Raw genomic sequence first — 27835 nt, 5'->3', positions numbered from 1 at the left:
TGTGTGCACTTCTGTCATTTTCTCTGGATAACCCTGTCTGCTATATCTTTAAATGTAAATGGGATGGATCGGCAGAAATGGGAGATTCTGACACGCATTCTGCCCCTGATTCTGGTTGAGGCTAGCTGCCTTAGAGTTATAATTGCCTCGTGCTAAATCGTGTGATTTTCCACGGCCCAGTCATACACAAATGCGGGAAAAAAACACCATTTTGGTTCAAGGGCTCTTGAGAGCAACTTAACTGCTTATCTTTTGACTTTGCTGTACATAAAACAAGCAATTCATTGGAGTGAATTAACACTTTGAATTGCAGATTAGCAACCATTTACGTTAAATGTGTTTACACGGTTTAAACTTGAAGGAGTTTGCCAGAAATATAACTGCACAAGAGTGGACAATTTTTTATATATTTTTTGTAATCAAATAAAATTTGTCAGCATTAAACCCTTCCATGGCAACAGTGTTTGATTGTGGAATAGAAAACAGTTTAGTGAGACCGTCTCTGCCGCAGATACGGTGGCGAGCCTTGCTTTTGAGGCCTACCAGCAGTGACCTGTTCAGGTTTATGGTCTGTAGCCGAGCGGTTGCAGGCGACATTTTGGAGGATCCCTTTCCCGGAGCAGGTGAGCTCAGGACGTGCCAGTAGGCCAAGGCGAGCAGCTGGGGGGCCTTCCGGAACAGCCCGTGGGTGCAGCCGGAGCCCCGGGCATGGCTGGCCGAAGCAGGCTGAACACAAATGTTTGTGGAAGACAAGGCGGCTCGGGGGAATTGAAACGCACTAAAGCGTTGAGATGCTGTTCGTGATGGGTGTGGAGGGGCTCTGTGCACTGCTGTAATGAACCGCTCCTGGAGTCTGACACTGTGCCACTAATGTGGCCATCGCTGGGAGACAGAGGTCTCATAATTAACCTGCCTGCCGAGCGCAAACAGGCCAGCTGCCTGATGGGAAACCACTGGCCAAGGCTGATGGATGCTGCCACCTGCCCCTCACACATGCAGACGGACACACACTCACACTCACACACACGCACACACACACACTCCCCACACACACACACACACACACACACACACACACACACACACACGCACACACACACACACTCCCCACACACACACCCACACTCCTCACACACCCCCCACACACACACGCACGCCCCACACACACACACAAACACCCACACCACACCACACAACACCCACACCCACACACCACCCACACACACACCCACACACCACACAAGCACACCACCACACACACATGCACGCACACACCACACACACCCCCCACACACTCACAAACACACATGCACCCACCCACACACACACAAACATACCACACACACAAACACACACGCAAATAATATCAAGGTAAGCAATGGCAGCAGCGCGGTACCTTTTTTTTTTTTTACATATAAATATATTCCTTAAATCAGTCAAATAAATATGTGACAATGAAACTTTAAGGGATATTTATTTAATGTATTGCGGTATTGCAAAGGCAAGCTCACGGTCATGCTTGTGCTGTACGCCTCTGGAAATCTTTAAAAAATGTTCTTGCTTTGTTCTTTTTTTCTTCTGCTGGTTGTTTTTTTGTGTTTTTTTTTTCTTTTCTTTTCCTGTCACTTGCACTGTTTGGGGGGTAAAAAAAAAAGTCATAGCCAGCTGTAGAATACTCATTTGAATATCAACTGCTATGGCATTGTACTGTGGCAGGAGCAGGGGAGGCAGCCTCCTTACGTATGCTGAGCATTAACCAGACGTGTCAGGCAGGTGAGGGAAGAATCCAAAGCCCAGGTATCAGTGTCTCAGCTAGGATGGTGCTGCTCTCTCAAATTTAGGCACGGAGCTGTACTATTTTCATCAAGTGCTGAGGGGAACGCTCTCGGCCTGCGCCTCTGAGACCCCTGTGACCCAGGAGGATCTGGTTTTGTACAAAAAGCCCCCTGTTCAGCACCCCCATGATGACCCGGGGAGTCAGGACAGCCTGTTCTTTGGCAGCTCTCTGCTGTCTTACAGCTGCGGATGTGTCAGAGCAGACGAGGCCCGCGCGCACATTCCGTTCCTCAGAGTTCCGCGCATGGAGAGGCGCACGCAAGAGAAGCGCTCCAGAAGCGTAGGCGGCGGAGAAGCGCCTCTTTAGCTCTCTCTCTCTCTCTCTCTCTCTCTCTCTCTCTCTCTTTCTCTCCTCCCCCCCCGTCCAGTCCCAGAGAAATAAACAGGTTTAGAACAAGCTTTGTGCGCTCCTCGTTTTCCCCAAAAGCAACAGATGTAATGGCGATATCGGGAGGGACGGCAAGGCGAGGCACGGAAGCGTCCTGTCCCCATTTGGCTGAGAAGGGAGGCTCACATAAACATAGCATTTAGCATAGCATTAGCCTGACCGCACGCAGGTGATCGCGTTTTCACTGCTCTAAATAAGTCCCGCAGTCATGGTTTTTTTGCTTTTGTTTGTTTCTATTTTATATTATTATTTTTTTTAAAGGCTTTGTTTGCTCGGTGCTCTGCCCGTCTACCTTGAGCATCCCTGCGGCTGGAATAAACGAGCAGCGAAACAAAGGCGCGGGCGGAAGTATAAATAAGTCCCACGCCGCCGCCCCTCTCTGAGCGCCGTGGTGTGTGAACGGCGCGCTGCTTTAATGCGCTCAGCGGGCTCCGTCCCGACCGGCAGGCTCCAGGAACGTGGCTCTGTGGGCCCGGAGCACTGATTCTCAGGATGGGCCTCATGTCCCAGTGTCAGTGTGTGGCGTGCGTGAGTGCGTACGTGTGTGTGCGTGTGTGTGTGAGTGCGTGTGCGTGTGAGTGTGTGCGTGCGCTAAGTCTGCAGATGGAGTCCCTGGATGACCCCCCTGGTTGCCGGGTGATGACGACCGCTGGTCCTGGAGGCAGCCTGAGGTCGTGGCAGCCGTGCTCCTGTAGGCCTGTGCCCTCGCCTGTCTCCCTGTATGAAGATCAAGCGCTCAGAGAGTCACATTCACAGCCTCTGCTGCTGCCTTCCTGGCCTCGGGTCACGTCCACCGTTCTCTAATGGGTCGTCAGGTTTAGGGGGCAAATCCCCATTGGCTGTCCAAGATTCCGTGTGGAATCCGGGGGAAACGGACCGTATAGATTTACAACTGTTTACTGATCAGATGCATTTAAAATGATTTACTGCATTTTCTATTTCGATTCCCATGTAAACGGACACCATCAGCTCTCTGTTCCCTCTTCTCTCTGACTTATTTCAAAGAATAAATAACAGGAATTATGTTTTAACTGAAAACAGTTCTGTTTCATTTGTATCTTTGTCCAGGCTTTGAGCTTTCATGTTAATGAACAAGAGTTCCCCCCCCCCAATAAATGGCTGTATTTATTAGGTCAACATTTGGAGCCAATTAGCAGTTTCACCACAGAATTTTTTTTTTTTTGCCTGTATGCTCGTGTTTTTGCTCTGGGCTGTCAAACCACCACCAAAATGATACATCTACCTGCAATGAATGTTAGTTAAATGTCTATAGAGCCATCATTTATTATGGAAACATAAATTACAGGCATGTAACCACTTCTAACCTTAAACCTTTAGATGCCATATACCACTCTGCTTTAAGATTTATTACAGGTGATAATAAAAATGGTACATTTCACTGTATTCTTGTGAAAAGGTTGGCTTCCCCTCTCTCTGTCTGAGAGACGCCATCAGCACTGCTATGTTTTCATCTATAAAGTCCATTCTGGGCAAGTGACCATTTTTATTATCTTCGCCTTTGAATTAGAACACCTACAGTTACTGTACACGCTCACAAGCCTGGCTTGTACTCCAGGACTCCAAAGACGTAGGCTGACCTAGCACAGACTGCTGTATGCTTTTATGCCCTGCATATTTGGAATGATCTACAAGAATAATTTAAAAACTTTTAAATTGGACACTTTACTGCCTTTAAGACAAGTTCAGAACCTGATGTTGAATTTTGTTTTTCATTGCAATTGTCTTAAGCGATGTTATAATGCTTCGCCACGGTTTAAAAAAGTACGGCACATGCCTGAATGGTGTACAGGCTAACGTGTTTTTCAGTGGATGTGTTTTAAGTTTATTTGTCGAGCACATTTGTGTTCTGAACACAGAAGCGGTTCATCTTCCATGTCAACATGGAGCAGAATGTAGGACAGTAGCTCCCTAAAACTCACTGAGTTGAGAAGTTTAGCATTTATTTGCCAACATGTTTGGAGTTTGGTGCTAGCAAATCCCTGGGATTTGATGATCCGGTCTTTGTGAGTGTACTTTCTGAGAGCGAGTAAATCTCTCTGCCTGTCTCTCTCTTTCTCTCTTTATCTTGCTCTCGCTGTCTCTCTTCTCTCCGTCTTTCTGTGTGATGGTTGCCTCCACGCATTTAATGAGTGTGCCCGTGTCTTTTTTTTGTTTTGTTTATTTTTCTCGCATGTAGACGGCGCGTTCCAGAACCACTCCCAGCTCCGGACGCCCCCCCTCCCGCTGCCCCATTCCCACCCCTCCAGCCAGCACCACGGGGCCTCCGCCAACTCCCTCAACCGGAGCACCTACACGCCCCACAGCAACCCCAGCCCCGTGCCCACGGACAGCTCCCTGCCCCTGGAGGGGCCGGGCAGCGCCCAGGACTCCGGGAGCGCCCAGGACAACTGGCTCCTCAACAGCAACATTCCACTGGAGACCAGGTACGCTCCTCACTGCAGAGCTGACCGCACATGACCCACAGCCTCCCACATAGTGGTCATATTCAAGCCTTCTGACAGACTAATGAGGCAGTACTGATTAATCATTCAATCCTACTGACAGATTAATCAGGCAGTTCTGATTTATCATATTAAAACCTACTGACAGATTAATCAGGCAGTACTTATTTATCATATATCAAACCTACTGACAGATTAATCAGGCAATACTGATTTATCATATTAAAACCTACTGACAGATTAATCAGGCAGTACTTATTTATCATATATCAAACCTACTGACAGATTAATCAGGCAATACTGATTTATCATATTCAAACTTACTGACAGATTAATCCGGCAGTACTGATTTATCATATTCAAGCCTACTGACAGACTAATCAGGCGGTACTGATTTATCATATTCAAATTTACTGACAGATTAATCAGGCAGTACTGATTTATCATATCTAAGCCTACTGACAGACTAATCAGGCGGTACTGATGAAGCATTCAAGCCTACTGACAGATTAATCGAGCAGTACTGATTTGTCATATTCAAACCTACTGAGAGATAAAACATTCAATATTGATCTATCAAGAAGAGGCAGATGGACAGAGGGTTATGTTGTCAGCACATGCACATCAATAACTTCAAGCCTATGACAGCTGATAGCAGAAGAGAATGTTCAGCAATAAAGCCAAATCCTAGTGGCCTCTGGTACATTTAGGTTAGGAAAATCAATATTTCCTTTTTATTACTGTGCTGAAAAAAATCATACGTCTGTATTAAGCATTGTTTGCGAGTTAATGTGCACAGGATACAGAATTCATTTAAATATTCTTTCTTGCCAAATATGTGAAAGTGTGGTAAAGTCAGTCCTAGGTCAAATATGGATTTGAAATACTTCAACTCTTTAGATGGCAGGTAGAATTTGTAAAAATTCTCTGCAGGTCCATGAGCGTTTTCAACCAAACATATTACTTCCCAGAAGGTAAAAATTATTTATTGTTCTGAATACAGACAAAATATATTATGTTTCTTTTTATAGTGTAACTAATCTTCAGGAATTATACTGGAGTGTCAAGGGTTAAAGTATTTCAAATATTTACTCCAGACTCGAGTCTGACTGAAATCGCTGTGTTTCCCTTACCAAAAGGGTGCTCGGTCCTCTTAGTTAATTCCGAGCTGGGTGACCATCACAGTACCCTGGGCTGTGCTCCAACACTGGCCAACATGCTTTTTGAACATGATTCTCTGAAAGACGGGAGGGGGGGGTCTTTTCTTTGTCCGGTTTGGCCGCCGGGCCAATAGGTTACTCTTTTATCAGATGTGTAATCACAGTCACAGCCGCTGTGAGATGGCTTTGGGGAAGGAACGCTCCGGAAAACTCCCCGGAGGCCGCGGTGTTCTCCACCGCGAGCACCTCAGGCCTCGTTTATCCTCTGCCTGTTGGCGCTTTGGACCAAACGGTCGGCGGCGAGTGCTAAGGCTCTGTGTAGAGTCGGCCGACTGCGTTTCTTTGGTTACCGCTCACTGTTCTGCCTTGGGAAGTTGGCGCTTTCAAGAGATGGGTAAAGTTAACCAACCGCTCCGATGTTTAGATCATTTATATTGGAGATAGTGCGCCCTTGGGCCCGAAACCCTCCACCTCTTTCACCGCGAGCTGGAAAGGCCAATGAATATTGATATTTTTCAGAGTATATTGAAATATTCCCCGCCCCTTCAGATGGAGAGAGGTGACTCTTCTTTCAGCCCACCAACTTTGAGGTTGCTGGGCGGCACCACTTGAATGTTATCGATGGAGGAACCTTGGAAGAGGAAGCTGTGGGCTTCTAACATCTTCCCACATGCTCGCAAGTCTTAGTCTCCTAACAGGCCAAAATTGCCCAGAGAATTAGCAAACTAATTTAACGGGTGAAGAAGTAGAAGTAGCAGTAGAAGATTGTCCACTTAGCAGGAAAAGGAACACTACTGCTAGTTTGTGAAAGGACTGTTATTGGATCAATCAATGATTAACTGTTGTGTATTATCTGCAGTTAATCTTGCAAACAGTATTCCCACAGGAAACAAAAAACGGATGTTCTGAACGGGAGGGGTGGTGGTGAGTCCTCAGCATAATTTTGTCGAAGCGACATGAATTAGCAGTCTTCCCCAAAGTCCCATAAATTATTAGAATGATGCTGATAAAATTGGGGCCATTAGCAATATCCACAAGGGCCCCGCGATGTCTTCTGTCGCCTCAACTTGGCTAATGGTATTATAATGGCCCTTTTCCCACTTTTTTGTTAAAAAGAAGAATAGAGGGGTCCTGATAAATTTCCCGCTATGTGCGCTGAACCGAAGCTGGCCCTGTGGAAAGTGACCCGGGACCACGTTCAGTTCTTTTCCTCCTCTTCCGCTGCGTCGAGCCCCTGCCAGAATTCTTCCGCTCATTAGAATATTTATCCGGCCCTTCTCCAACCGTAGCCTTGTGGCACAATAAAGCCGTCCTATACTAGCGGGCCCCAATTGTGAAAAGAAGCAACAAGGCTGTCCTCCCGTCCAGATGAGGAACATGTTCAGTCTGCACGTTGCATGTTGACAGTTCATTTTTTTTCCTCCCCATTTCATTACCTCAGCCCTCCTTTATGGAACGAAACCTTGGCATGACTGGAACGGCGGGTCACATTAACACGAGTAAAGCGTACGGGATGGGTTTTTACTCAAACAAACGTCCCTAATGTCCCTTGTGCTCTGTCAAAACCAAACATTGCGTAACCACTCAAGGCCCTTTTGGAAACTGCAGCGGGAACCTGTTCGATCGTAACCTGACCTAAGCACGCACTTCTGTTTTTTTATTTTTTATTTTCATTTTCAAACTGTGATAAAAATGATCATTTAAAAAATTGCATTAGACCTCTCTTATTCTCACACTGTGGTTTTTTTATAATTTAAAAAACTGTTTGAATCTACTTGAACCTGCGGGAGTGGGAGGGGTATTGAATGTGATGCATTGTTCTCTTTTAATCACAACCATAAAGGAGCCAGAATACTCTGTTGTTTATCAGAGAAGAGCAAGATTCTTTGAGGGATGGGCAGGGATCATACAACACAAGGTAAAGGGAACCCCCTCCAAGCCCCCCCCCCCCCTCCACAAAGCTCAGTCCAGTTTCTATGAACACCGAGCAGGACCGGGTAGATGTTAAGTGTCTCACTAACACCTCAATGCTAGTCTAGTTCCATAAGGGCTTTACTTTTTTTTTTTGTGTGACGTAGCTGTGGGATTCCTGTTTTGTTGCTGCGGTCGTCGTTGTCATTGTTGTCGTCCTCGTCCCTGTTTTTGTTGCTGTCGTGTGGGTGAGCGTTTTCATTTTCAGCGCTTCCTGTGTGTCGCTCACGCGCTCGCCTCACCCCGGCTTCACCCATTTCTCCATCTGTGTGTAGACGCATAGCAAAGCAGACACTCCTAGAGAATTTGCAGGACAACTGTATTGAGATGGACATTCTGGCGTCCGAACCGCGCGACACTTCGTACAGCGACGGGTACGTTGCCTGCTGACTGTCGGGCTGCCATGGTTTTTAGGATTGTTTCTGCTTTGCCATGAAGTACTGTACTGTATGTAGTGAGCAGTTCTGTGCTGTGCCTCTCAGAATTTAGCCCATTCTTTTTTTGTAGATCGAAGGTAGGGCGCTAAATTCTGAATGTATTTCACTCTTCGCTGTGTCTTTTGTGTGTTTAGCTCAAAGATAACTGTCGCATTAGACGGCTAAGTGAGTACACAGATTGTTCAGGCCCTTTTCTCCGTAAATCTTAGTTTCCTGTGCGGAGGATTTGTATAATTCAGGGATTGGTGAAGGATTTCTGTCCGCACAGCTGTTTCACACAATTTTGAGATGCAGATCCCGAACGTTTGGGGGATCATATTTAACATCATTTGGGAATCATATTTAAAGAATCCAATTGTGTTTATAGTGAAAGGGCCTATGTCTGTGTATGTGCATGTACATACACATACGTACATCTATCCATACATACATACACACTCACATATATGCATGTACTGTGTGTGTGTGTGTGTGTGTATATATATATATTTACAATATATATATATGTGTGCATATATGTGTACTGTGTATAATTATATATACATATAAATACATCCATCCATACATATTATTTTCAAAGAATGTTTAATAAAATATTAGAAATAAAAATAAAAAAGTTTCATAACAAGAATATCCAACTACATATTGTTTGAATTATACTTGTAAGCATGCACAAATTACTTCTTTTTTTTTCCTGGTACACAAGTGTGAAATATGCACAAATTACTCAATTATTTTCCTGGCAAACAAGAGTGAATTAAAAAGGCTCTCTGTGGCCGCTAGTGTGTGGGAGCTGAATACTGATTCACAGTTCAGTTTGCACATACTTCAGCTAAAGGGTCGACACGCGGGTTAGTGACGGTGAATGGAACTGCCGCCATCTTGGCTCTGGTTCGAAGGGTTTCTTCCAATCGCTTATTGTCACTCCTTGCATCTCCACCCAACAGAGTACGTGAGGAAGAGATGTGAGGATGAGATACGAGGACAGAGGAATGGAGGCTACATGTATTAGGCAAATGGGATGTCCTTGCTCAGTCAAGCGTCAGTTTGAAATGATGGCAGTTACAGCCGTTGCCTGACGTGGAGAGTTAGATCCACAGGTGGATCATTTATACATCACGCATTCCAAAAAAATACTTCCACAGATTCTGCAATCATGCATTTAAAAGATTGGATTGTCCTTAAAGATGACTCGATTGATTTCCTGGTCATGCGAGGGCCAAGGAGACGAGGGCGGATAAAATAAGCGATTGGAATGAGCCCATAGGCTGATGAGAGGATGAATGACAGCTTGCAGCGGTTACCCCGGGTAACAGCGTTACGTTTTTACAGGCACTTCCTGTTCAAGCCTGGCGGGACCTCCCCCTTGTATTGCACAACGTCTCCGGGGTACCCGCTCACCTCCAGCACGGTGTACTCCCCGCCGCCCCGCCCCCTTCCCAGGAGCACCTTCTCCCGGCCTACCTTCAGCCTGAAGAAGCCGTACAAGCACTGCAACTGGAAGTGTGCTGCTCTGAGCGCCATCCTCCTGTCCGTCACGCTGGTGTTCCTGCTGGCCTACTTCATCGGTGAGTGTGTGCCTCTGCGGGGCTGGCTTCCAATGTGCACACGCACACATGCACAAACACGCATAGGCATGCACTCACTCACACACACACACACACACACACACACACACACACACACACACACACACACACCCACTCACGCACGCACACACACACACACACACACACACCCCCACTCACGCACACACACACACACACACACCACACATTTTTGTGGAAATGCAGGTTGCTGTAATGTACTGTGCTCTGCTGTGCAGCTTCGCCGGGGGCGAGCAGCAGTCACAGTTGTGTCATATGCTGCTTTATGTAAGTGACATGCCTTTTGCTGCATTTGCATCGGCAGTTCGTAGAGAAACCTGTGGTGTGGCCTGAATTCCCCCCGCCATGTGTTCCTTGGGTGATATTTATTTATACTGAATGGTTTTATTTTCTACAGTTTTAGCTTGTGGCATTCTGGGTAAAAAAAGAAAACGTGTCTGTAGATCAGCGTGCAGACACAGAATATGTCACTAGATTTTCTTATTTTATTTCATTTTTTTCCTGAAACAGCTGGGGAGTATGTTTTTTTTACTTTGTGCCATATAAATGTAGTTCCACTTCATAGTGGGAGCTTGCCTTCCTATAGTTTTCATGCACACCTGCTTAGCATATATATGGCTAGAGGTATATTTTTATCTCACTTGTGTGCTGAAATTAAGTCAGATTGCATGTAGCCGGAAAAGAAACTCGGTGTCACGCAATTTGAGCAAGCTCTTCGGCTCGGAGGTGGCAGACGGCGTTGCCTTCATCAGAGAGATAAATAGATCCATCCTCTCAGACAGCAATAAATATGCATTACAGCGGGTGTATGATAAAACCGCCATTTCTGCTTTTCCTCTGGGCTTCACTAGCCATTGGGAGGCTACTCAAGTCCTATGAAAATGGTGATTGCATGGCAGTTAGACTACACCGAATGCCTGCTGGAATGTAGGTATTCTTTCTTGAATGTGTGATATTGACATCATAAGAAACGCCGCTGCCAGAGTCCTGGGGGGTTTTCTCTCTCATTTACACTGCATGGATTAAAAACCAAAATTGGAATCTGCTTCAAGCCCGTAATCTCAGTGAAACAGAACAGATATGCCTGTGCACTACAGCAAACAATAAGAGAAGGTGGGGTGCTCGACAATACTGAGACAAAATGGAATCCTAGAAATCCTTGTGTCGGAGCACGCACTAATTATAGTGGCAGAGAGTGAATTTGCGCCTTTAATCCACTGAGAACAGGAAACTTCCTGAGAATCTCACGTCAGGTGACGTCGAAATGTCCGTTTCCTGTTCTCTGTCGTTTGTGTGTGCTTTAGCGCCACCTTTTCCAGGAAACAGTTCACTTTGGGAGTCTTTCTTGGATTCCATTTTGTCTAAATGAAACGGACTCAAAGGTGGAAACATTGTGGAGGCCAGCGGCAGAGGCGGAATCCGGGGCTCAAATTCAGCAGAAGCAGTGCTTTGTGGCACGCTTGAGGAACCGCGGCTCTAAATATACATTGCAGCAGGTCTGACCTGGCTGCGAGCCAGATTAGCCCACATCGGGCCGCTAAGACTTAATTACTGGGTGTAATTACTAAAAAAGGAAAAGGGTGGAAAAAAATCATGCCTTGTCCCGACGCACCTGAGGTAAACATCGCTGGAATCCAGCGCCTCACCCCGAGATCTAGATTTTGAAATCAGGAACAAAGGCCATTTTTAATTAAACGCCGATGAGAAAATATATTTAATTTCAAGTGCAATTAATTATTGAGGCCCCGTAATTGGGAGCTCAGGCTGGGTTGTCTAATGAGCACAATTAAACCTTGTGACAAATGTTTTGACTTGCAGCGTGTGCTTGCCCCCCCTCCTCACTCCCTACCCACCCCCCCACCCCCCACCCTGTCCCCCCCCACCCTCCTCCTCTCCGCGGTCTCTCGTTTTCAGTACGGGTAAAAGTTGAAGGTGCAGAAACTTGCCATTATCTCTGTGGTGGCACTCTCATTAATGTATTCATTATGGCCCCCCCTCATAAGGTCATCAGCTTCCTCCCTCTGTGTTCTCTTCCTCTCCTGCTGGGAAACAAAAGGCCAGCCAGCCTGCCACTTAGCTCAAAATTTAATCACCGGTCTGAGCCGCGGGTGCGTCCGAGCGAGTGTGCCCGCCACCGTGTTGAGGAACTTTGCGTGTTCATCGTTAAGATGGACGCCGGTGGCCGGGAACGCCGGCTTCGCTTTTCACGCTTTTCGGGGGATCGCGCGGCGTCGCCGCTGCGTCGGGCTGCGTGACGTAGGTCTCCCCCGCCGCTCCCCCGGCGGTCTCCTGAGGCTGCTCGGCTTCCCCCCGCCGCTCTCGCGTGGGAATGCACCTCCGGAAAAAAACGCCGCTACCTTCACACGACTCCAAGAGAATACGCTCCCGCTGCCGTTGCTTTCCTGTACAGGAATATGGATTTGCTGCTAGGCTTGTTTTGTGGTAAGACAGGTCTTGAGCTAATAAATAATATGAGATGAGTTTTTTTTTTTCTCTCTCTCTCTGGTTTGTACCTCGCGCACGTAAGACTTTACAATTGTAGCTCGGTTGCTATGATCTAACTTGCTCCTGAGAAACATTTTGGAGTGCTGGCGCAGAAGTGAAAAATAGTTTTTCCTGGAAATGTTTCCTGCTGAGAATAAAAAATTTTCTGTTATTATTTTTAAAAACCATTTCTGAATACCAGGATTCTGGTTTAACAAAAAAAAAGGAAAGAGAGAATTGGTCTTGTCAGTTTGGGTACTGAGTGTTTTTCATGTGGCAAATACAAAAAAAAAATTATAATAATGAACATAAATTGTAGCAGTAGAAATGCCAACAGGATGCTGGGATATATACCCTACATTATTGAGAATAAAAACTAAGGAAGTCATAATTATCTTATACAATACCTTTGTTAGCCCACTTTGAGTATTGTGTGCAGTTCTGGGGACTGTATTATAAGATAGATATAGAGGCTATGGAAAAGGTTCAAAGATGGGCAACCAAACTGGTTCCTGTTATGAAAGAAAAAAGATATGAGCAAAAGGTTGCGATGCGATTAATCTCTTCAAGGGGCGATTTGATGGAGACTTTTAAATTCATAAGAGAAGTGAACTACAAGAGATTTTTCAGGTTGCGTTCTGTTAGTAGAACACACGCACACACACACTTAATATTTCCTCAGCTGCTTTCTTTTAAGTGTTTAATTTGAGCAGCTGTTGGGCTGCCTGGATTAAAATTATAGTTGAGTTTAGATGATGGGCTCTCTCCGTGTGTGAGATATGGGCTCACTCAGGTGTGTAATGAGTGACCGGTGTCTGCCAGGCTCGCCGATCACCCAACCGAGTGTCTAAAAGGGATTAATTAGCCATATGCTCACAAATACCCACAGTCCACACATTGACGGATGAACCCTGGCCATGCCTCTGGACAGTCTCCAGGTTTTTTTTCTTTTTCTTTCATGGTATTTGGACTGTTGTGTCTTATGACAGCATGTCATGCTGGAACGGTACCAGGAAATGGAATTTTTTTCTTGTACGTGGGCAGTAGTAGCAGCAGCATCTTTAAGTGGCATGCAGTGGGGTGGCCTGGCGGTAAAGTTGGCCCTGGTTTCTAAAGTGGCGCTAATGGGTAATTGGGTGCTGGCACAGCGTGCATGATAATATCTCCAGCACATAAAGAGGTGAGATGTTGCTTCTGAACTGGCTCGCGGTTCTGCCGAGTTCCCTTCCAGAAAGGCAGAAGGTTGGAGAGCCGAGCGCGGTGCTTACGATGAAGCTGGAGCGCGCGCTACGCTGCACTCCTGCGGGTTGGACGCCCCTCCCTAACGCCTGCGCGTGCCTCACTCTCGCTAAAATGGGCTCGTTCTCTTTTAGGCCTGTCTCTGCGGGCAGCACGGGCCTTTTAATTGCTGTCGTATTGACGTATGTTAGATCACTATGGGAGGCCAAGAGGTGAGTTTCACATACAGTCTTATGCATCTGTTGAGCCCAACACTGTTGTGCAAGCACACAGAGATGAGAAACAATGTGTTGAGACCTATTCAGGCAACTCCTGCAGAGGTTTGGATGTCTTGGTTTTTTTTGGGAGATTTTGGATCATCTTTATCCAGACTTTATCCGGACTTTTGGCAGCATTGGGAGATTTTGGATTGTTGTACAAGTACAAGCATGCAGAGATGAGAGACTGTATCGAGTGCAAGTCCTACTCAGTCAGCTCCTCCTGAGGTTTGGATATCTTGGTTTTGTTAGCAGATTTAGGCCTTTCCTCCAGAGGTTGGGGGTTCTTTGACAGTGTTGGGAGTGTTTGGATCATTTTCCTCCAGACGCCAGCAGTGTTGGGAGAGTTTGAATGCAATAAGATGAGGAATAGCCAGTCGGGGAGATTATTCGGGCGCTCGGAATGAAACCCTATCCATCGTTGCTAGCGCTGAGCGCCCTGACAGCACAATGTTTTCCCTCCCTCCCTCCCTCCCGCCATGTCCGCTGCTGATGTAAACCCACAAATCAAAGCCGGCCTCTTTGCTGAAGCCAACGAAATGACAAGTTGGGCCACCCCCGCCATCATTCTTCTGACACACCCTCCTGCGCCACAGTCGACTCCCAGCCCGTCTAAACGGGGTGGGGGCTGGGTTTCGCATTATCGTCGCCATTGGTGTTGTGTCACCAACGGCCCCCTCTCTTGATATGATTATTACCACTCAGTCCTTGCGGGGAGCACCTACTTGCAAAGAGAACGCAGAGGCGAAAAAAAAAAGAAAGTCTTGTCCTGGAATCCGATCTGGGGAAATGGCTATTGATTAAGTTAGCCAGAGGAGATTGCGCTCATCCTTTATTGCAGGCTGTATGAAAGGACTCATAATTGTCCCTGTAATTTCATGCCATATATTTAGCAGCGTTCGAATGACGGGCGGCAGTGTAGTATAACGGGTAAAGAACCGGTCCTGTAACCTGAAGGTTATAGGTTCGATTCTCAGGTTGGACACTGCCGTTGTACCCTTCAGCTAGGTACTTAACCTGCATTGCTTCAGTATGTATTCAGCCTGTATAAATGGAAGGAATGTAAATGCTATGAAAAAGAAGTTATCACATAACAGGAATTTGGCAGTCGCTCTTTTCTAGAGCGACTTACACAACATTTTACATAGCATTTACAAGTTATGTAAGTCACTCTGGATAAGAGCGTCTGCTAAATGCCTGTAATGTAATGAAAGAAAGCCTTCTGGTTAAGAAAGACTACCTACCTGAGAGTAACGATATTTATAACCTTCCATTTATCGATCTGTACCCTGTCGTAATGGAATTTTTATTTTCTGCTGGTATTTTTCATACACTAATAATGAAGTGGAGGCCTGCTGATTAAAGATCATCCACTAAATAGGGTGACATGCCATGTAAATGGTTGTTTAAAATGGTTGTTATGACTCTGGTTGACTGATACAATGAATAAAACACCCGAAAAAAGTTTTCTTTTGATTATTCAACAAAATCTCATGGAAACTCTTTTCCCCCAAACTCTTTTTTCTTTTTTTTTTCTCTTTGTACTGCTGCCACCTTCACCTAATAAACAGATATCTAGAAATTGCTTTTCGCGGAACTGGTTCGAGCCGATGCGGTACGTTTAATGAATGTTGAAACACGGCGAATCCGTTTGTTTTTTTCTGAAGCCCTTGGCACAGATGAATCTTGATTGATTGAAGTCGGTGGAATCTCCGAAGCCGCGGGTGTCAATCAGCAAACAGCGCGGGCGTGAAAACGAAGCTTTCGCTCGGACTGTTCGTCCGTGACAAGACCGTGTATTTCTAACTAGCGAGTCACACAGCGGGGCAAATAAGCCTCCCATTGTCTCTGACATACGATATCTGGCAGGGGGGGAGAGCGGAAGAATCTGCGTCTGAAGTGTCAGCGGGTTTTGGGGGAAATGAAGGAACTCAGAAACACTGTTTAGTTCCAATGAGGGGAGACGGAAACAAACAAGGACGCGTGTCGATGCGGAGGAGGAAAAAAAAAAACCCCAAAACGAAAACGTGCCTCCGCGGCTCCCCGTCTTCGAAAGCGGCTGATAATTCGGCACGCCGCTATCGGTTCTCCCGCGGCGCTCGGGCGGAATGTTCCGGAGAGGCAGCCGGGCAGTAAAACGGGTCGTGATGACTTTCTGCTGACAGGTGCGTTCTGCGCGTAGCTGCTGCTGACACCGCCGCCTCGCCGGGCCGGGTCGCGTCTGTCCTCCGCTTCAGTCGTCCGTCACCATCAGCGCCCGCAGATCCTGAGGTGCGCACCGGTCCGTCCTGGAGAGAGCGGTCCTTTTGTTGACCGGGTGAGGCATTGGGCGGCCTCTCCTCCTGGTCTTTATCTCACGGCTCATTATTGTTCCTGCTGACACGATCGTTTCATTGTCCCCTCCTTCCATTGTCTGCTGGGAATTAGTGAAGTAATGAGGAAGGGAAGAAAAGAGTCACCGCGCTGCCTTTTCTCTTCTGGGAGGTCCATGCTTACCGCTGACACTCACATATTCTCTCTCTCTCTCACACACACACACACTGTCTTGCATGCACACACACACACACACACACACACACACACACATGCATGCATGTATGAATTCATGAAGCTGATGAATGCGTACACATTCACACACACTCTCTTGCGCACATAAACGCTGCCTTGCAGACATGCACAGGTGGCACAGAGGTCTTTGTGTATTTGGAGGTTTTCTCCATTGGTTTGTTCATCTTGCTGAGTCAGCACTTAGGGCAAGTTTTGGTCCCTTAGGTATTATGTCTGTTGTGTGTGTGTGTGTGCGTGTGTGTGTGTGTCTGGTGTGTGTGTGTGTTCTCTTGGGGGATTTGCCATGCAAAAAAGATTATAACCAGGATGGCTCGGAATTGTGGAGTCCACAGGAAGAGTCTCTCGGATTCCTTCATTTGATAGGGAAATGAACACTCTGTCCTTGAAGGCTTGACAAACACGTACTGCAGTTGCTTCTTACAGTTTGACAAAGGGCTGACAAATTGCCAAATATTCCATTTAACGTCGAACTAAGTAACACAAACAAGACCAGTACTACCCTAATAAGCATTAAACAGCTTTAAATGAATGGCAGCCACATTCTGTTAAACCACAGGCTTCAAAAAACAGAACTGAGGTTACACCTAATCAGGTGTTCATGGACAGATAGATAGATAGACTCTTTATTGTCCACTTCTATGGAAATTTGCCTTTGGCTTCAGTAAAAACCAGCAGTCTCACATTTGTTGATATATGCCACAAATAACACGGTATGGACCATTTAGACTCAGACTAAACAGGCCACACAGCCTAGTGCGTAAATAACAGGGAAACGTGCTTAAAGAGGGTCAGGGCAGAGGGAACCGAGGTGTAATCTGAAGAAGTGAGTCTTCAGTCCTCCGTGTTGTAAGATGTCCCGAATCCCTGCTCCCACCGGCGCAGGAAGCTCAGTTAAATAACGTAACATCCCGTCCCGTTGCAGCCATGCACCTCTTCGGGCTGAACTGGGACCTGCAGCCCGTGCAGAGGCAGATGTTCCAGCCGATAGAGGACAGCGTCGGCGGGTCAGCCCTCCCCACAGGCCTCACCCTGCCGCCCCTGGGCAACACGGGGCTGGTGATCCCCGACCGCAGGGGCAAGGATGACGGTAAGGACCGCCTTTATAACCCCTCTCTAGCGCCACCTGTGACCCAGCAGAAAAAAAAAGTCAAAGGATTTGATTTTATTCATGCATAATGCACATACTGCCTCGGATGACAAAAATCCAGTTGTGGTGAAAATGTTTTCAAAAATACTATGTTTTAAATATTATTTTTATTGAATGTCTCTGTTAGTGTTGGTTTCAGCAGTGTAGAGTGTAGAGTTCTTGAGATTCCCCCTACAGGGGACAGAAATGAATTGTCAGGTCTTAGGAAGATATTTCACTGCAGTCCATTTTTAAAAACTGATATTCATTTGGGTGTTCATCCATACATTGTGAAGTGCTGCAAAAATCTTTCCTGATGGTAATCATTTTATTTTCGTGCATTGTAGTATATTTATTTCATTTTTAAATTGTTGCAAACAAGTGTGACTTTGTCCTTTTATTAATGGCTTAAGAACATTAATCAATGAATTAGTCAATCAGCAACTGAAATGATGAATTGGATGCACATGTTTACATTGTCCTCAATGAGTAATCAGTCAGTACATAGGGGAAAACACATAGGCTGATACTTGTCTTCAACACAGCTAGGGTCGTCAGTGAAAGTGCATTGTACTTAATACAAGTTGGCACAAGTTATTGAAAAATGTGTGGATTGTTTGAAATGTCATATCTTTGGGGTCAGTGCATCTAAACTCAGTGGATATTGAAGTGGGAGTTCTGCAATGCCTGTTCCCAAGCTCCATAGCCTTTTGGTGTCTGGAGCTGGATGTGTACAGTGCTATACTGCAGTGTGAAACACACATGTGAGTTCAGGTAATTAGATGAAGAAGGAAGAATTTAGGAAACCATGGATGGCAATGCATTGGAAAATGGCTTGTTTAGTTTCTGCCAAACATATAATCGTAAGTTTAGGTGTAGCTTATCTTAGTTTAGCATCGTTTGTATTTCAATAATTTGGTTCATACGCAGACTTTTAGGAATTACAGTTTGCTTTGCAGATGTATGGAGACTATACGCTTTGTTTATGTGGGAAAATAAAATCACCGGAAACAGAACTGTGGCCAGAGAAAAAGAGGATTTTGTGGCAGTAGGCCACTGAACGACCCAGATTGCGGTTCCAAACTTTTTGTCAGGTCCTGGAAGAGTTGTTCTGGCTCAGCGGGAAGGTTTTTCAAAATGACTTTCTAACGATAATGGCGGGAACCCATGCGGGCGTGCCCTTCTGCTTTACGCAATTTGCCGGATCTTTTTTCCCCCCGCTCTCCGCTCTCAGATGAATTTGTCGTCTTTTGAAACGTCGGAACAATTCGCCGCCCATTTCCACGCGAAGGCTCGTCACGGCAACAGACAGCCATCTGCATGGTAATCCAGCGAGAGCTCGCTGCTGGCGGATTGATGATGCTTCTTCACGGGAACGGAAGAACCCGAGGCAGCTTTAGGGGTTCCGCGTTCGGGGTCTGGAGGCAGATTAGCCGTCTTGTCCCGTCCCTCATGAAACGAAACGCCGGCTCTTTCATCTCCTGATTTGGACTCCACTCCTGGCAGGAGAAGAAAGTGCATTCTGGCCCCATTGGTACTGTGGGCAAAGACAGTTTGAGAAGTTTTGATGCCTCCCAACAGACAAGCCAACTCTCCAAATTTAGCTACTCTGATTGCCGCAAATGGCGGAGAGAGCTGGAGGGGCGCACGCCATTTGGAAGTGTACCGTACCGTGCCGCACCGCACGCTGGGCTGCAGGGAGAATCCTCAAACAGCCTCAGGCCTGAGATCATGCCTGTGTCGAGCTGCCGTGTTGACTGGCAGTGGCTGCTGAAGGGACTATCGATCGCCGCGTCTTTATAATTCCACCCGACAGCGTAGCATCGTCAACAACAATGAGGGGAATCAATCCGCGTTGCGTCCGTGCCGCGTCCATGCGCACACATTTGTTTTTGCAGCTCTCCGAATCGAACTTTCCACCGTCTGACTTTTGAGATTGATGTTCTGAGCGCTGCTGACTTGTCCTTTAGTTTAGCAAAGTTAGCTTAAAAAAAAAAGACAACCGACTCACAATTTTCCAACAAGTCCCCTTCAAAGTATGATGCATGGACTAGATTTTGCCTAGATGTACTTGACTTAGTTCTTATCACTAAGGTTGAGACATTTTCCATTTCAGCGGTGAAAGGACGGAAGAGCACCTTCCTATGCCGCGATTAGATGTCGCGCCAGTATTAATGTTTGTTTCCCGAACGTGTTATTGCGAAGAGGCGGGAACGCGCGTTTGTTGTCCTCAGATAGCGCTGTGCGCATCACAAGCGCTTGAATGTCGAGCAGCGCGGAGGAAGCCATCTGCCGTGGCGTGTGTCGCTCACATCCGGCCGACTCTGTGGGTTCGATGTCTGTCCTAATTGAAATCACTGCTGGAATTGGCTGTCTGCATTACTGTGTGTGTGTGTGCGTGTGTGTGTGTATGTATATGTCAGTTTCTTTGCACATGCTGAAGTATGCGTATGTATGTGTGTGTGTAATTATATACATTTGCGTATGTCAAGCGTATGTTTACGTGTGTGTGTTTGTGTGTGTATATGTATGTATATGTCAGTTTCTTTGCTCATGCTGAAGTATGTGTATGTATGTATGTGTGTGTGTAATTGTATACATGTGCGTATGTGAAGCGTATGTTTACGTGTGTGTGTTTGTGTGTGCGTGTGCACGCACGTGCATGTGTGTGTGTGTGTGTGTGTGTGTGCGTGTGTGTGTGTGCGTGTGTTCTGAGTCTTGTTTTCTGCTCGTGCCGCAGCAGGTCTGGACGGTCTCTTCCCAGACGACAGCTTCATAGACATGGGGGAGATCGACGTGGGCCGTAAGGTGGCACAGGAGATCCCCCCTGGAATATTCTGGAGGTCCCAGGTCTTTGTGGATCACCCCACGTACCTCAAATTCAACATGTCTCTGAGCAAGGGAGCCTTGGTGGGCATCTATGGAAGGAGGGGCCTTCCCCCTTCACACACACAGGTAAGTAGGCTGGGCGTGGCCTCACCTGTCCACTGAGAAACCTAAGGTGCTCTCTGATGGGTACACAACTACCCAGGCCTTTCTCTAAAAAAATCACACCTTTTCAAATCCAATTCTGATGATCTCTTTTGGCAATACAAGCTACATAATTAGGAACAGAAAGTAAATTCTATTTAGTTGTAATTTTAGCTAAATATGTACTCGTCAGACTTGATGGGTCTGGGGCTGTTTCTGAAGAATACAGTTTGAGAAGATAAGTAGTGCTTCAAATAAAGCAGGGCCTGATTTTAAAATAAATAAATAAATGAACAAACAAACAAACAAACAAACAAACAAACAAACAAACAAATAAATAAATAAATAAACCAAACTGCAAAAAAAAAGCCAAAGACATATGTTTGAAAAGGCACAAAAAGTTGGAATGTTCTAGTGAGATTTTGATTACAGCTGCTTTGGCTCTCATTTAATTAATTTATTTATTTTTTGCTACCAAATGAGTTGCATTTTTAAATCAATCGATAAAGGATTCACATTCTTTTCGCAGCCATATTTTGACCTTACTCTGAGGAGAAGTATACTCTCTGACTTCCATTTTTATTTATCAGTGACTGAATGCTTCGCTGCGAACAGATTAGGGGGGAAATAAAGACACAGAGGCCGATCTGTCTTGATATTTCTTGTGTAAAATGCTTTCGAAGACCCTTGTATTTTTGATTAAATCAAATGACAGTATAATGAATATGGAAACATCTCAGTTTAATTTGGGAGGTAATGAGAACAGCTTCTGTTCTGGTATATTTGTGAGGAGTAGACAGAAGAGCGCACCGTACAGTATTGTACGATTGATTTACTGATTGCGGCATTGGAACCAGAGGCAGTAGATCTGGTTTAAAAAAATAAAAAAAACACAAAAACATAATTCCCAAATGCAGATAAGAAAACTTAATTATACTGTACTGTGAGCTCTACATGACTCTTCTCATCTTCACAATACACGGCACTGCTGGGGAAAGGTTTGAGTTAGCCCATGCAATTTTAAATCTGAATGACCATTCATTCTTTTCAGTAATCCAATTCTGATTCAAAGAAATGAGTCAATTTATTGTATCATTGTATTCATATAGTTTATATTACTGTTTTGCATATTCAGCTCATTTTGGCAGTGCTCCCTACCATAAATATTAACTGTATGACACTTCTAAATTTGTTGATACTGGTTCTATTATACTGTACATTTTAAAGACCTGAACCAGATTTATAGGTTTAAAGCAAATTAATATTCACAGAATATCACTGTCTATACAGTAGATGCATCGTTCAGAATGGTGTTCTGATGATGACTTGCTCAAATGAATTGAGAGTTCATTAATGAAATGTTCATACACAGTACAAGAGCATACATGGGAATTACCGTTTGCATTATTAGGCAATAGTTAATAAATTTTAAAAATCAAATGCCTTCTTCACTGGCAAAATATCAATTAAAGTTCATCAATCATCTGTCTGCATTGATTCTTTAAAAAATTGAGCATGAATTGGGTGGTACAAATTCATGACAATTTATAGTCATACTAGAAATTACTAAATTGCTAATAAATTTCTACATTGGTTTGGGTAATAGTCTTTCTTTCTTTCCCTAGGTACTTTGTTATTGACATCTGTGCATATTTCTGCCTCAAGCTGTATGTGCACAGAATTAATCTGTTTGCTTCTGTTCAAGAGAATCAATGAATTTTGCACAATGTACATGATTTAGTATCTATTATGCATATTACACAGATATTATCAATAACACAGTGCCTGTTGTAATGGTGCTCTGTCCGGCTGATGTCAATATTAGCAAGACAAAAACATCACTTGTCATTCAAGAACAATGCAATTATATATATATGGATATGAACAGGATCATACTAGTTGTTGTTCATGTCAATTCATTTTTTGTTGTTGTTGTTGTTAATAGTGCAGTCCAGAAGTAATTGTTCCATTATATGTCATTGGCACCATCTTGTCTCCTGTTAAAAAAAAATAAAACAAGACCAGGTCAAAACCTAGTATATGGCTGGACCGGCCGACCAATCGTGTAACTTCATAACTCGGCCGACCAATGGTGTGACTTCATCACTCACTCAGTCACAGACATTCGCGTTTGTAGGGCTGGCCAAAAAAAACAAAGCTATGAGAAAGTTATTTGGTAATTGCCACCCATACAAATGTTCTAGTTCTCACACTGTTATGGCATTTATAGCTGACAGTAAGTCTGGAATTAAAGGATGAGTGAAAGTGAAGATCATGTTTGCTCTCCCGTTAGCAGGATAAGGTTAGCATGTCCGCTGAGGGTTGTCTGACATGTGCCTCAAATGGCTCGATTTAGATCGAAAATTCATCGGCTTACATCAGGCAGTTTTCAAACCTTTTCTGGAAAAATAAAAGTCCACAGTTAAAGTTCTGATGGCTCTGATTAACCAGGTTGCTTTTATGTAATTTAATTTGAATTTGTTGGCCTTCATTTTTGATATGGACTATGTGCAGTCTTTGCTCGATATCATTGTGTCAATCTTTCAAATGAAAACTCATCATGTTTGTCTCATCCGGTTAATTAGACTGACTTTGTGCCCTTTGTAAAGACTTTTAACTAAAATTTTTACAGATTTTAACTCTTGCTGTCGGACATATTGACAGTAATATTCTGTAAGTATTTTAATTTAATACTTTATTTAACCAGGGAAGGTTCGTTGAGAAAGTGTTTCTTTTTTTCAAGGACAGCCTGGGAGTAATGCCAAAGAGAACAGTTGCCAGTGTGGAGTCAGAGAGAGGGAAGCGGGGGTAAAGCCCCTGGAGCCGTTTTTTGGGTTAAGGGCTTTGCTCAGAGGCCCAACAGCAGAGTTCTTTCTTGTTAGGGACCCAACTTCATCTCTCCAGACACAAGTCAGCCTCCCTGTACGCCCACCAGGGGCTCGAACCAGCAGCTCTACGGTTGCCATCTCTACGCCCTACCACAAGGCTACCCTGCCGCCCAAATATTTTAATGAAATGTGCTCTGGTGATGAATGCAGTTCAGGTGCTTAAAGGGTGTAGAACTGAGTGTAGAGCCTGTCTGTGGTTTGGCAGTTTGACTTCGTGGAGCTCCTGGATGGACGGAGGCTGTTGACCCCGGAGGCCCGGGGCCTGGAGGGGCCGGGGGGGCCCCAGCGAAGCCTGGCGCCGCTCAGCAACCACGACACGGGCTTCATCCAGTACATGGACTCCGGCATCTGGCACCTGGCCGTCTACAACGACGGCAAAGAGACCGAGCTGATCTCCTTCATCACCACGGCGATAGGTGAGCACACACGTCATCGCTGTGGACTGGCTGCAGTCTAGAGGAGTCATCGTCGGGAAGCTGCAGGGATTGCTGCTGACATGCTTTTAATTCAGGGATCAGTGATAGGATCAGTTTCATTTCAGTTCATTCAGGAAATTAACTGAAATTAATTAAATGTTATTGGAATGTATGCAAGTTTTTAAAATTATGTGTATTTAAATTCATTTCTGGAGCTAAGAGAATGGATATGGAACTGATCAAGGACTCTGCAGTATATGGAAAAAAGGGCAACTGATTCAGATTGTATTCAAGAGGCTAAATCTTAAAATAGCATCTTTTACCTTGTGAGAATCATATGGGCTTGCAATTAAAACCGGCACAAGTGAGCTGTTAGGTTTTTCAGGAGCATGCAGCCAGGCTCGGTTGTATCCATCTAAGTGTTACATCAGGTGAGAGAATATTATTATCCCAGATGATTAAAGGGTGCGAGTTTCTCACCGTTAGCTCATAATTCACTCATTAGCCCGTGTGTCGAGAACTGCACGGGTCTCCCGCTATTTTGGGTCATGTGAATAGAACACCTTTACTCCCATCTGTGGGGTTGAACCCAGCTGCTAGTGCCATTCTAAAGTTTGAATTGACTTTTCTCAGCCAAGGGCTCTATTATGTTAAGTTGACAAGCGGAAATTCAATGAACTGCCAATTTGTCCGGACAAATTGGCGAATTAGCTGTACCGCGCAACATAGAGTTACTGTCCCGCCAAATCCCTCAGCACCTCTTGCAATTTGTCCAAGTTAATTGATTAATTTTATTTATTTATTTATTTATTTATTTAAAACAAAGTCAAGCTAAGGTTTTGGGAAGTTAAACGACATATGTGATATATTTAGCACTTATATATTTAGCACTCAGTGCTAAAGTTGTAATGGTGTCCTCTAACCTGAATGTACGCATCACTGGTAATCCCCAGTGCACAGTGCGTTCACAGCTGGCTCATTGATGAAGGTGATTTGGCCCCCTATTCTGGGTTATCTGGCCTGCTGAGGGGAAGTCCTGAGGTTGTACGCTACAATGGCGCACGCTGAGCCGAAATGGAGTGTCTCGCGCTTGACTAGACTCAATTAGTGGCAATCACAATACTCGGATGTGTTCCGGAGGGCCCTTTTCTGTCCCCCTTTAAAGCGGGCTCTGCGGCGGGGCTCGCCGCAGCTGCGCTTGGTCGATGTAGCTCGTCCCCTCGCGGAACCGGCGGCGACGCCGTCTGTCAAATCGAGTCGCCGGCTCGGTTTAACGCCGCTTTACACAGATGTTCCAGGCGCAGCGGCGAGGGTGGAGTATCCCGAGTGCAGCGTGTTCTGCCAGTGCTGTAGAGCAGGAGATTTAACCCTTTCTGAGCCCAGGGATCCCCACCCAGGCTTAAAGGCATCCAGGGGAACCACCCCATTGTCAGCTAAAAAAGGTCATATTGTATAAAAGGTTTATATTTTGAAATATTTTCCCAAATCTAAACATAGTCATTGCTCATCAAGTCTGGCCAGGGACCACCCCCCCCTCCCGCAGTGCCTTTGAGGACTCCCGTGGGCCCCTGGACCCCCTGTTGAAAACCCAGTGTTTGCATATAGCAGTCCGGTCCGGTAAAACTCTACCTCATTAGCGGGCACCATTGGGACAGGTGTGAGAAGCCATTTTGAGAATTTTGCAGGGACAAAGGAAGGTGTCGGGTGTCACGGAGGCAGAGCTCGTTATTGGACGGCTCCTGGCTCCGGTTCAGTTGTGCTGCCAGCGAGCGAGGGAGCGATGCAAAACAAACGTTAACCTCTCTGACCCTGCAATGGAAACCCAACCCTTTCTCCAGCTTTTCAACGTTGTCCAAAAGATCCCGCCCGCAGCAATGCCCTGTACTCCCCCCTTCTGATGTCAGATCTCATGCAGCTCCCAAAGTGGGTGTGGTTTAAAGGGGACTTGGCCAATCACAGAGCTGGGAAAGCCGAACACACTGCTGCTGATACCTTCATCTCGCTTCTTTCAGCGTCCGTGCTCATTAACCCTAGTGGAAATCAAACTTACAGAAATATATTGAAATAAAATGTGTTTCCAAGCATATGAGCACTTCATGACACTTCAAATTTAGCAATATGTGTTTTTTATTCATTGGTGTGCAGTCTTGTGCACAGTATGTTGTGGTATATTTTGTAGGTATAAGGTACCCTGCTTTATGGAATCTCCTCATGTATTGCATTCACATCATCAGCTGCTACTTAGCGCTCAGAACATTTGCATTGGATGAAAACTGAGACTCGCTTGCTTTTCGAATCTGCCAGTAAATGAAATACCTGACAGGTGAGATTAAGGTGTGGTTGGCCTGTCAACCCAACACCTGTTTCAGCAGGGCAACGGGACAGGTGAATGGGACCGGCAGACTTGCACTTTTAAAATACAATCCATTTGGACAATTGGATATTTTACAGAAGCAATTCGGGTTAAGCAGCTTGCTCAGTCAGTGGTTCCCCGGCTGCTCCCCAGAAGTCCAGCATACAGCCTTAGGGTAACAAGCCCAGTTCCTTGGTCTTTATGCCGCACAGCTGCCTGTGCTCTGAGGGAAATTTGGACTGAGGAGTGGCAGGGCTTTGGTAACAGAGAGGAGAGGATGCATCACTGAATGGGTCATGACTCTCTCTGCCAAGTTCATCCTCGGGTCACTAAATTGCGTGTGCAGGGCTGGGTGCGTTTCCCTCTCCTGCATAACCAGACTCGCATTTTTATGCGTGCATCTCTGGTGGCCAATCGGCTCGGCTCATTCGGTCCGAGAGCAGCTCAGAGGAAGCCAAAGAGGGATGTGCAATCGTTTTCGGAAAGAAAATCTGAAGTTGAACATGTCATTTTATAATAAATAATCTACACGCACGCCCGCACACATACACACACACACACATGCAGACACACATACGCCCACAGGTGCAAAAAGCGGCCATTTCTTAACATTAGAAATCCTTTTCAGCATCACAGCAACTCAGCCACAGCCCGGAATAATCTCTTTTGAATAGATGTATGCTCTCTCTCTCTCTCTCTCTCTCTCTCTCTCTCTCTCTCTCCTCTCTCTCTCTCTCTCCTCTCTTCTCTCTCTCCTCTCTCCCCTCTCCTCCCTCTCCTCTCTCTCTCTCTCCCCTCTCCCTCCCCTCTCCCTCTCTCCTCTCCCTCTCCTCTCCCTCTCCCTCTCTCTCTCTCTCTCTCTCTTTTTCTCTCTCTCTCTCTCCCTCCCTCCCTCCCTCTGCAAGGCCGAGTGAACAGAGATGACCTGTTTCTTCAGCGCGGCAGTGGCGGTTTAGGTGACCTCACCTTGCCCCCGCCGTGGTTAATGGAAGGGGGGGAGCAGGAGTGATTCTGTTTGATTGTGTCTGGCACCTCATTTCATCAGCGCTGATCCCGGCCATCTGCGGCTGATTCCGGCGAGACCGCACGGCCCTCTGGGGCGGAAAGAGCCGCCCGTGCCTCGGGCGTCCGTTCCATCACTAACGGGAGCTTCAACCGCCACCCCCCACCCCCACCCCCACCCCGCCACACAGGAATTTTCCCTTTTTTCGGGCCGTGCCAAAAGTAACAAACCAAAATGCGGGTGTCATCAATTATGTAATCGCTTGCCTGGTGCAACAGGTTAGATGATGTGGTACATAATAGGGCCAGTCACATACCAGAAACCAGCAGCAAGCAAATGATAGATAAAACAAGCCAGTGACAAATCCTCATGTGTTCCTTTAGGGAAGTGCTTCCTTTAGTCCTTTGCATCTCAAAGGTTGTGGGCTTGATTCCCACCTGTGACACCACTCTTGTACCCTTGAGCGCGGTACTTAACCTGCATTACTTTAGCAAACAGTGTCTAGCCCCATTAAATGGATTGTGTGTGAAAATGTAATCTGTGTGAGCTGCTCTGGCTTAGAGTGCCTGCTACAATGTAAAAGTGATGTAACAAAATGTCCTTGTGTGGGCAGACAGAGCGAGAGGCAGTGGCTCTGCCTTTAGCTAATCACAGGCAGGAGAAAGAGAAC

General features: G+C 45.8%; 1 protein-coding gene across 1 annotated transcript in view; it reads left to right on the top strand.

The window, feature by feature from the left end:
- Positions 1-27835, top strand: part of tenm4 (teneurin transmembrane protein 4) — a 213317-nt gene that overhangs the window by 100857 nt on the left and 84625 nt on the right. The window contains exons 5-11 of the mRNA XM_064301632.1: positions 4422-4668; positions 7690-7764; positions 8093-8191; positions 9587-9822; positions 17332-17496; positions 20276-20490; positions 23599-23809. Coding sequence (XP_064157702.1) covers positions 4422-4668; positions 7690-7764; positions 8093-8191; positions 9587-9822; positions 17332-17496; positions 20276-20490; positions 23599-23809 — 1248 coding nt within the window. The remainder of the gene's footprint in view (positions 1-4421; positions 4669-7689; positions 7765-8092; positions 8192-9586; positions 9823-17331; positions 17497-20275; positions 20491-23598; positions 23810-27835) is intronic.

Source organism: Anguilla rostrata, chromosome 12, assembly GCF_018555375.3.
Source record: "Anguilla rostrata isolate EN2019 chromosome 12, ASM1855537v3, whole genome shotgun sequence".
Lineage (NCBI taxonomy): Eukaryota > Metazoa > Chordata > Actinopteri > Anguilliformes > Anguillidae > Anguilla > Anguilla rostrata.
The sequence above is the reverse complement of the archived record's forward strand: the minus strand, read 5'-3'. Positions and strand labels throughout refer to the sequence as shown.